The sequence below is a fragment of the Callionymus lyra genome, chromosome 13, assembly GCF_982586985.1.
Source record: "Callionymus lyra chromosome 13, fCalLyr1.hap1.1, whole genome shotgun sequence".
NCBI lineage: Eukaryota > Metazoa > Chordata > Actinopteri > Syngnathiformes > Callionymidae > Callionymus > Callionymus lyra.
Window position 1 is genome coordinate 20,488,517 of NC_141830.1, and position 11,777 is coordinate 20,500,293.

General features: G+C 35.4%; 1 protein-coding gene across 1 annotated transcript; it reads left to right on the plus strand.

Annotated features, from left to right (window-relative positions):
• Window positions 1-1,055: 1,055 nt before the first annotated feature.
• Window positions 1,056-9,729, plus strand: ncam3 (neural cell adhesion molecule 3). The gene is given in 16 exon segments (XM_087806576.1): window positions 1,056-1,208; window positions 1,262-1,333; window positions 1,394-1,588; window positions 1,658-1,795; window positions 2,593-2,736; window positions 2,813-2,930; window positions 3,187-3,341; window positions 3,411-3,544; window positions 4,419-4,554; window positions 4,631-4,798; window positions 5,768-5,891; window positions 6,056-6,203; window positions 6,856-7,024; window positions 7,951-8,143; window positions 8,281-8,400; window positions 8,503-9,729. Coding segments are annotated over 16 exon segments (2,115 nt in total). The 5' UTR covers window positions 1,056-1,150; the 3' UTR covers window positions 8,546-9,729.
• Window positions 9,730-11,777: the final 2,048 nt, after the last annotated feature.

Sequence of the window (11,777 nt, forward strand, 5' to 3'; positions counted from 1 at the left end):
AATTACAAACTAAGCAAAGAAAGTAAAATAAAAGCATAAGAAATACTGGTATGATACATATTACGATACAGGGTCAACAATATGATATACTGTATAGTGATACTGTAGCAACAAGCATAAACTTGTAGTATTGTCGAGTACTTGACTCTGGTGTTGCAGAATTTACAGATCACATGACTCTTGACGAAGTCGTAACTGCTTTCATTTGTTTTCAAACCAAAATATGTCCAAACATCCGCTTTGAAAGCTGCTGAAGGTCACTGTGTCCTCTCGTCCTCAGTGTAAACTGCTCCCATTTGTTTTCAAACCAAAATATGTCCAAACATCGGCTTTAAAAGCTGCTGAAGGTCACTGTATTCTCTCGTCCTCAGTGTTAACTACTTCCATTTGTTTTCAAACCAAAATATGTCCAAAGATCGGCTTTAAAAGCTGCTGGAGTCACTGTATCCTCTCGTCCTCAGTCATCGCTAGTCATTCTTCCTTTAGCAAGTTTAATTGTTTCCTTCAGCTGCGGAGGACTGCTGCCATCTAGTGGCCCGGAACTTTAGTTGCAACAAAAAAAACAACTAAAGCAGTGAATATTTCGATGATAGTTGTAAATTATTATTTTTTTATAATAATATTATATTATATATTATTAATAATAAAATAAAACATGATTTGAAAGCAAAAAAGAAACAGAAAATAATTTTGATATATGAATAAAATAATGATATGAATTATAAATATATTGACATATATATATTTAAATAAATATATATATATATATAGTTGAATATATATCTATCATATATATATATATATATATATATATATATATATATATGAATATCATGTGTATAGTATTTAATAATATGTAATATTTCCCAGTTTGTTAAATAGTATTATCCCGTCTGAAAGACAGTGAAGTAAAATAAGTGATTTCACTTCTTCATTCCTTGTATATCAGTGAGGAAGTCAAAGGAGTAGATGCTCCTCAAGTGCTCCTGACACACCCACTTCTGGTTTCCTCTGGAGCTCCTATATAACCTCTGACACACAGCCAGTGGCTCCAGCTCTCAGAAGACTCCAGTGAGGTGAACCGTCCACAGACGCTTCTTCTCAATCGAGGCGTGGCAGCTTTTACACTTTAACTTATCAGAGTTCAACCATGAGGTCATCGTTGATGCTGGGAACGATGCTGCTCCTGTTGACCCTCAGAGCCTCAGGTGAGGACCACATTAATAATCCTTGGACGATGACTAGATCTTGTGTTCCGCAGAAGCCAAAATGAACATCATCACCAGTAAACAAGACGTCCTTCTGGGCGAGGAGATCCTGCTGCTGTGTAAAGGTGAGCCACGATGAGAACCTCCTCGTCGTGTCCTCCTGATCTGATCTTCTGCTCCTCCAGCCGGCGGCGAGGGAGACATCACGTGGCAGAAGGACGGAGAAGACATGGACGAGGAGCTGGTATCGAAGATGGACGAGACGTCTTCCAAGCTCCTCATCAGGAACGCATCCATGCAGGACTCGGGCAGGTACACCTGCCTGTGCGACTTTGTTAGCGGCCATCACGACGAGGTCCAGATCCAGCTGTTCGTGTACGGTAAGAGCCGGACCTCGAAAGTCTCCTCTCCGGTTCCACGAACTAACCTCCGCTCGTGGCCTCGCTCAGAGGGCCCGTCCTTCGGCGGCAGCGTGGTCTACCACGAGTTCCTGGAGGGAACCGATGGCGCGGTGCCGTGCTTCGCCTCCGGTCGTCCCGCCGTGGATGTTTCCTGGTTCAAAGATAAAGAGGAAATCTCTCTGAATGGTGAGAAACCTTCAGATACTCGAAGCCAGTATTTGTTTTTTTTAAATCACAATAGTTGACATGAAGCTCAGATTGAAACTGCTGGTAAACTCATGACAGTCTCGTTCCTTCTTACAGAAAAAAGATTTTGAAAGATGTATATTATTATTATATTATTATCATAAGTTTTGATCCGACAATTCAGATGTTCCAACTTCTATTCAGGAGCTGCTGTAGAAGTCTTTTGCTGAGGTATTGAGAGAAAGAATCCAACTCAAACTGGTTCCCACCAACTGAATATTTAATCTAAATACAATTGTCTTTGATATATAGTAAACATTTGAATATATATTTATTAAAGATCCAGTTTTTCCAAATTTCCTTTTATAGTTTGTAAATATTTTCAGAGTTTGTCATTTATAAATTGAGGAGGTAAAGTTTTTTCTACAAACTCACTACTTTCAGAGTTTGTTAATTTGATTCAACATTTGAAAATTTGATTCAGAATTCGTAAATTAGTTGTTAAAGTGCGCTATATAAATAGAGATTATTATTATTATTATTATTAATTTGTTTCAAAGTTTGTATATTTTTATATAAGTGTGTTCATTTGTTTCAATCGTTTGTAAATCTTTGTGGCGTTAGTGTTTTAAACGTGTTACATTGTAAGGTCCTATTGAAGATCCAGATTTCTGTCCTTTTTTTTTACCATAGAAATTCTTAAAAAGAAGGTTTTCTTCCACGCGTTGGACCAGCAGTACAAAGTCCTTCCCGTGTATCTGTGACCCTCACATCCTTCTCTCACACTATCTCCTCAGAGAGGAATCGAGTGCGACGCCTGAACGATAAATCGCTGCTGATGGAAAAGGTGAAGCGCAACGACGCCGGGACGTACGTGTGCGTGGCTCAGATCCGAGGACGAGCCGTCTACCAGCAGCTGTCCGTCTCCGTGGTCGTCAACGGTGACCGTCCTTCCATCGCTGCCCGCCGAACTCCTAATCTATTCCTACCAATGATGAATTTTTTTTTCTCTTATAGCGCCACCCACTGTTCGTCTGAAGGAGGAAGTGAAGAAAGTGATCGCTGGACCTGAAACCAACGTGTCCCTGCTGTGTTTGGTGGACGGTGTTCCCAAACCCAACATCACCTGGAACACGTAAATATCTTTCTCGGTGTTTTTTCTCTCTTAAAAAAATGGCGTCTTCAAGCCCGTCCTCATCGGGAATCTGGGGCAGCAAAGTGAGCACTCAGACAAAATTAGGTCATTTCCATGTTGTTATTTAGACGAGTCATTATCGCTAATGTAGCATGCTATCTTGTGTGTGCAGCCAGAGGGCGGACCTCGGCAGTGGGGATCGAAAAGATAAGACGCGTCTATTTTTAATCAAAAACATTTAACTTCTGACCTCCAGGCCGGTGCCCTTTGACCCCGCGCATCATCACTTCAACTCCGACCGCAGCCAGTTGACCGTCAGGTCGGTGGTCCGGGCCGACCTCGGCGAGTACGTCTGCACCGCCAGCAACAAGATCGGGGAGAACAGGGCCACCATCATGCTCCACGTCTTCGGTTGGTTCTCGCCCTGAGTCCTCCTTGGTTTTCTTCAGAGGGAACTGACTTGAGGTTCTCCCGACACAGAGCCTCCCGAGGTGTCCGTGTCTTCGGATCGACACGTGGTGTCTCTGGGTCAGCATGTGTCCGTGGCCTGCAACGTCTCTGGTTACCCTGAGCCCTCGCTGCACTGGCTCAGCAAGTACAACGGACAGACTCTTGTTAGTACTTTTTACTTCATCGTAACAGTCAAGTACAACAACCTGAGACGCAAACACGATTAGGTTCCTGTTGACAATCTGTCCACCAATGGTTCGACCCATTGAAGCCAATATAAACTCTTAATCAAATACATACATAGAATATTGAATTAATTTAAAAAAAATATAGTATTCAATTACAATAAAATAATTTAATTAATTAATTTCTATATTGAAAGGTTGCATTTGTTTTTAGTAATAATTGAATTAGGATTTTTTTTTAATTTTAACACATTTTTAAATTCAATATAAAAATGTTGCTATAATAGTGACACGTGATTGGCTGAAAGTTGGATCAAGTAGCTCGGTGCTTTTAAATGCTACAAATTTAAAACATTTATTGAATTATTTAAATATCTATATCAAACTCTATGTGTAAAGAAATGTTGGTTTTATTATTAAATTGTGGTTAAATACAGTAATAAAAACAAAACAAAAAATGTAGATTTGAATATATATATCATTGAATTAAAGTATTCAATAAAAACAAATTTAACCTTTCAATATTTATATTGAAAAAAAAAAAGTATTATATTTTTTCAATGAATTCAATTATTTAAAATGTTTTTAAAAAGACACTTTGACCCTGAGATAACGGTTAAACCCTTGTAAAATGACTTGAACATCAAACTACTCCCTGGCTTGAGGCGAATACAAAAAAACAAACAAACAAATCTGGAATTTTAAATCTCAGCACAATTACTGTCAGTGCTTGTTTTTTAAAGAAAAAAAAAAAATTGAAAAGAAGATAATAGCTTAACAAAGTGGAAAATGGAGGAAAAAGGGAAGCAAAAATAATAATATTTGCTGAAACAACAGTTGTTTTTAAATACAGGTCTCCACTTCTGGCCACGTGCGGGTCATCGACGGGGTCCTGCAAATAGACGAGGTGGCGCCCTCTGATGGCGGCTTGTATTCCTGCATGGCTGTCAGCTCCTCCGGAAACGCATCACGAGACGTCGCGATATACAGTGAGATGGAAATCAACCCACGATGACGTCATCGCAGCTTTTTCAATCTACCCTTTTCTCTGATTCAACCCTCCAGCTCAACCTGGTCCTCCTCTTTACTTCTCCATCACCACTGAATCCACGTCTGTCCGGTTCTCTGTCAAGAAACCTCCCATCAATGGAGGAACTGGCATCACGAGTTTTGTTCTTCAGTGGAGGGAGAGAACGACAGAGCGCTGGACAGAGACGACACTACCTGTGTCAGGTGAGTCTCTGTATCAGTGTCATCACGATGACACAATATTTTAAGTATTATTTTTTACATATTTTTTTAAAAGGTTGAATTTGTTTTTATTTAATAATTCAACACATAAAAACCCCAAATATTTCAACAAAAAAACATGAAACGTTTAATTGAATAATTCAATTGTACTGATATACTTAGTGATAAAGCGCCTCTCACCAAACAGTACAAAGTAAAGCTAAAAATATAAAATTGATGTCTTACATGTTGGGTTTAAATTATCCTCTATGTTAATTCCATTGTTAAAAGAAAGCATGTATTCATGTACATGAAAAAAAAACAATATCAATTAATTAAATAAAATAAAATAAATAAGGAATTAAAGTGAAAATCAGAATGAATCAGAACCAGAACATCTTTTTATGCCGGCGTTGTAAACGTAAAAAACAGGATTTCTGTGGTGATGATAGTATAGAAAAGAAAATAAAGAAAGAAATAAGTATAAATTAAATTAAATTGCATGAATAAAATACAATAGAAATGAATTTAAATAAGCAACATCACATTAAAGTGGGCAAAAAATAAAAGAAAGTAAAATAAAATAAAATAAAATAAAATAAAATAAAATTAGGTTACATAAATAAAATACAATAAAAATAAATCTAAATAAGCAACATCACATTAAAGTGTACAAACACAAATAAAATAATAAAATAAAAAAAATAAAAAAAGATAAATAAAAAAAAATAAAAAAAATAAAATAAAATAAAATAAAATAAATAAAATAAATAAAATAAATAAAATAAATAAAATAAATAAAATAAATAAAATAAATAAAATAAATAAAATAAATAAAATAAAATAAAATTACCATATTGGTCTGGTGGACTCTCATATTCTTTTTGTATTGTGAAGGAGATTCAAGTGTGTTTTGCTGCTGTAGCATTTTCAAACAATAGTTTGTGAGTCTGACATGTGTCGACCTCTCAGAAAGCCTGACCATCACCTCCCTGAAGCCATACACCGACTACAGCGTGAGACTGGCAGCACTGAACGCAGCAGGACTCGGGGAGTTCTCGGAAATGAAAACGATTCGTACTCAAGGCATTCGTAAGTTTCTGATGAAGCAGGAGGTTTGATGCAGTTCAATATTTAACCTTTGTTTTCTTATCTTACATGTTGTCTCGGATCCTCACTTTCTTCCATGTTTATAGAAGGTAATTCCAGAACATCACATTATTCAACAGAAGTTTCTTCAACAGAAGACTCTGTTTGAAGTGACTCTTGATTGTCTCCAGGTGAACCCGATGGTCCGGTTCTGTCTGTGGACGGGATGAAAGTATCAGGAAACTCTTTCTCCGTCCCTGTAAAGCAGCTCGACCACGGTCAAAGTCCTCTTCAATACTACGACATGAGATACAGACAAGTAAGAGTTTCTAAAGTCATGCGTGTATATCAGAATTTATTTAAGAAAAACACAATTAAAGTGATGGGAAAAGTACATTATAAATCGCAATCGCATCAGAAAATACATCTTACTTAAATTATGTTACGTTTAGTTTAATACAATACTCTTAATTTCCAGTATAACTGGGGTGAAGTGGAAAATTAGTTCTTGGGGAAAATTAAATCTATTTTTTAAAGTATATACAGATATATTTGGTGAGTTATAGAAGGGATGGTGTGTTATTATTTTGGGATGTATGTTAATACATATAAATATACCTTTTATGATGTAATGTCTTCACTGTAGTTTTTCATTGTTCTTTGTGTACCTCCCCATTTTTTATACAATTAAATATATATTTTTATTACTATGATTATTGTTATTGTTCCTCAATATCATTGTTATTTTATCTACATGTTTTACATTCGGTTGTATTTTAAAAGTTTGTTTGTCTAATATCAAGTAATGTCAAATATGTACAATATGTTATTGTCAATAAATATTTTTTATTATAAAAATAAATACATTTATTAAAAAAACAAAAACGAATTAATAACAAACAGAAACATTGAAAAAACAAACTAGAAATATTCTTTGTTAAGTTTTATCTTCTTGTCTCTGGTTCCAGCAGGATAAAGAGGGAGCAGAGTGGAAAGGGGAACAGTTGCCGTCTGATTCTGACTCCATCCTGCTCAAAGATCTGACCTTCGGCTCTGAATACCAACTGGAGGTCACGTCAGTAAATGCTAACGGCTCTTCTATTCCATCCATGCTTAACTTCACCATTGCTCAGCTGCCTGGTGAGTAAAATGTACTCCAAACATCATCTTTTCATTAACATAAATAATAATAGACGTTAATACTACTAGGTTTTCTTTCTTATCCCTTGTGTTGTCTCAGGGTCAATGTGACCCGAAGGTCCGAAAACAAATGTGTTTGAGGTATCCCTTGTGTTGTCGCTGGGATGAACGGCCTTCGTTAAATCTTTTTTAAGATATGTTTCTATACATAAAACAAATAATAATTTGGATTGTTTTTTACACATAGAGTTTGATATTATATTCCTAATAATTCAAAAATGTACCTTCAAAAATGTAATATTCTTTATTTGAAGACTTTTTAATTCATCATCGAACTGTTAGCAAGGCTATAGATATAATAAAAACACAATTTAGAACGTTTATTTTTTAATTAACGGAATTAGAATATTAACCACTACGTGAAAAAAAAACATTATTTAAACAAAAACAATAAAATTGTTTAAGTCAATAATAAAATAAAAATAAAAAAATCCAGGCTTTTGATATACAAACTATTGAATTTAACTATAAAACAATATATATTATAATATAAATATATACTAATATATTACAACAATAATTGAAGGCTTTAAAAAAAACTAAAATTATTTTAATAAATAGACATTATAGTAGTGATGGTCTGATGAAGATTCATGAAACAGGGTCATTATTAACAGAACCACTAGATGGCATCTCTGCACTATTTTACTTTTTTTTGAACAACTGTTCTAATGAAACATCATTTTTAAACTGATAGCGCCACCTACTGACCTCTGAACAACATGAAGTTGATTACATAAAACTTGGACTTACTGTAATACTTCTCAAGGAGTGTTTTTCTAAAGATAAATGTACATAAAACATTTTAAAATATCATGAATCTTTTTCAATCTTTCTATTTATGGACCATGTTTTCATTCCCCCAGTAAGCAAGGGCATGACCAAGGGCAGCATCGTGGGCATCGTCCTGGTGACCCTTTTGGTGGTCTTCCTGGTGGTGGATGCTACCTGCTGCTACACAAACCGCTGCGGTCTCCTCATGACCATCGCCGTTAAGATCTTCGGGAAGAAGATCCCAGGACTAAAGATGCTGGAGGACGGAGATACGAGCACGAACGGGTGAGAGCTTTGTGGGGACCCTGTGTTTTGTGGGGACCCTCTGTTTTGTGGGGACACTCTGTTTTGTGGGGACCCTCTGTTTTGTGGGGCCAGTCTGGTAGAGAAGTTATAAAGATGACTTTGTGTGTGTGTCGTAGAGAAGTGAAGCTGAAGGGTTTGAACACACCCCGAGGCAGCTTGCAGCACACAGCAGTTCAGACCAGCACTAGAGACCTGAACGAGGTCACCTGTGATAAAGCGCCTCTCACCAAACACGAGTACGTCTTTGGTGAAAGTACTTTCTGTCCACACAGATATATTTTTTCACAACCATAATTTTGATTCTCATTTGTTGATAATAAACTAAGACTCTGTTGCAGGAAGACACATCCAGAAAGAAACCTGAAGGTAGCAGAGGCGTGAAGATGAACCGTAACCATCTATAAAGTGATGCCACATGAAACTCTGGAGCTACAAACAAGCTGCTTCTTTGCTGCTGGAGACGTTTAATGACATCACCACCTTTTCTGTTGTCTATTAGTGATGAAGCAACGAAGCTTCATGAAACAGTGTCATTATCTTCAGAGTCCACTAGATGGTAGTGATGTGTTGATGAAGCTTCATGAAACAGTGTCATTATCTTCAGAGTCCACTAGATGGTAGTGATGTGTTGATGAAGCATCATGAAACAGTGTCATTATCTTCAGAGTCCACTAGATGGTAGTGCTGTGATGATGAAGCTTCATGAAACAGTGTCATTATATTCAGAGTCCACTAGATGGTAGTGATGTGTTGATGAAGCTTCATGAAACAGTGTCATTATCTTCAGAGTCCACTAGATGGTAGTGATGTGTTGATGAAGCTTCATGAAACAGTGTCATTATCTTCAGTCCACTAGATGGTAGTGATGTGTTGATGAAGCTTCATGAAACAGTGTCATTATCCTCAGAGTCCACTAGATGGTAGTGATGTGTTGATGAAGCTTCATGAAACAGTGTCATTGTCTTCAGAGTCCACTAGATGGTAGTGATGTGTTAATGAAGCTTCATGAAACAGTTTCATTATCTTCAGAGTCCAATAGATGGCGTCTCTGCACTGTTTTCCTTTCTTTTGAGCAACTAATGAAACACCACATTATTTTTAAAGTGATGGCGCCACCTACTGACCTCTGAACAACATGACACTCTTTCATCAACATATCACTACTGTCAAAACGTGTTTGAATCCTGAAGATAAAAACATCCTGGTGCCACATGCTCTTCCTGGCTGCATGTCCTGTCTGGAGAAAACGGTTGTAACAGGGTCTTTTGATGTTTGTGTAATTTATTATTCACTGTTTGCTTTTATAAAAAAAAAAGCTAAATTTATGATCTTTTATTTCGCTGATGTATCTAATGACAATGAACAGTGGCAGCTCTGCTAATCTTAACTGTAAATACATTATATCTTTCTTTTTTTTTTTCTTTTATACTATCATGAACATGTTCTTTTTACTTTTACTCTGTACATCTTGTGTCTGCAATAGAGTTGTTTTTTTTACACAGGTTGATATTCTTTTTCTAATAATTGTTTTTTTTTAATAAAGAAATGCTGGTATAATAGTTTCACCACATGTCATATCATTCTTGAATTATTGTAATATGAATATCAAACTTTATGTGTAAAAGTAATTCATTCATTTTTAGAATAAATAACAAACAAAGCCTTTTAATAAACACTTAAAATAAATTAATTTATTAATTCAAATTTTAAATTATCTATATAGTATTTATTGAAGTCAATTCAAAACCTAACAATGTTTAAATACAAAAATGTTTTAACATTTGAAATGTTAATTCCAATCATTTATCATACTCTATAAACTGATCTACTACTTTTTTACATAACACTTTACTAGTTGTCTTAATTTGTGACCGTATTCAGTCTTATCAAGTCTTAAATGTTTTATATGTATTTTTGTATGTACATTTTTATCAAAATCGAATATAAACATGGAACCATAATATTTCAACGTGTTTCTGAATTAAGAAACCCTGACATTGTGCATAAGAAAGGTGGAAATTAAATAATGTAATGTGTTTTTTCTTATACTTTAAGTTGTTTTAAACCCTGAATAGGTAAAAGTCCAAATCCTGAATTTGGTGATCTGGGAAAAAGTGCAACACGTCCTGGGTGTGAGGACGTGTTGCAACAAGTATAATGAATTTAAGTGATACTTATCATTGCAAAAATGTTTGTGTACATTTATATACACAATAAAAATGACTTGCAATATTAGAAAACATTGATCATCTGTTCTTTTTATATACCAAACCTGGTCGTTTCTATTTTTTTTTAAACTTTTTGAAACTGCTTTGGATTTTGTCATCGTAGCTATTCCTACATTGAAAATTAAAAGATAGATTTTCATCTTTATAACCTTGTAACGAAGAAGATGAACGTTATTTATTTAACAAAAACATCATATATTTACCTACAATTTTTGACATCTTTCAAACTAGACCTTCTGTTTTTAATTTTCAGAAAATAAAAAGCTTTTCTATCACATTTTAAGCTATATTAAATACAATATTACAAAATGTATTTTATGGCATAATGTGTTTGACATACTTATAATTTAAAAATACATTTTCATTTACTTATTTTTTATCCTTTAATAAAATGCATATTAAAATGGAATAATATATGATCAGATTAAGTAAGTAAGTAAGTAAGTCAATAAGTAATATTTGTAGAGTGCTTTTCCAGACCAGGGTCACAAAGCGCTTAAACAATCAAAACAATACTCAATAAAATATATCCTAAAAGGTCAAGACAACCCCGAGGTAAACACAGGAGTCTCAGAGAATCAAGGAAAAGCCTGCATGAATAAAAGTGTCTTAAGATGTTTCTTGAAGGAGTCAGTAGATCATCAAACACAGAGGAAGATTGTTCCAAAGCTTAGGAGCAACAGTCTGGAAGGATTTCTCTCCTATGGTCCTGAAGCGTGTTCAGGAACAGTAGATGCTGATCCACAGACCTCAGAGCCCGAGCTGGGGTGTAAGGCTGGATCAGATCACTGATGGAAGGTCTGACCATGAATAGATCTGAAAGTAAGAACCAGAATTTTAAAAGTTGCTCCTGAAAGAAACTGGAAGCCAGTGAAGAGTTTTAAGGATCGGAGAAATGTGAGTTCTTCTATGAGAGCAGCTCAGAATTTTTTTTAATTTTTTTTTTTAGAATCCCTTATTAGTCCCGCGAGGGGAAATTCAACCATTCACACATACTGATGGGAGTAGGCGGCACACTTGCGCCAAGTTCACCATCAGGAGCAATCAGGGTGAAGTGTCTTGCTCAGGGACACAATGACACAAGCTTGTCTGGAGCTGGGATGAATTCTCGCTGCAGGCGAGAGAGCTCCTTCTTGTTTAGACATGAAAACAAGCTGTTGCAATAGTCCAGACGAGAAGACACAAACGCACGGATTATAAGCTCCAGATCGTGTTGTGACATCATTTTAGAGATTTTTCTCAGTTGAAGGAAACAGTTTCTACATTTATATTTTGTTTTTTTATGAATACTTGTTTGGTTTACTGTGAGTTTGGTCAATTTGATTAAAAAAGTAGTTGTTATTTTATTTTTTAAATCTGTTTCAACTTCACTTCATAATCGAAGT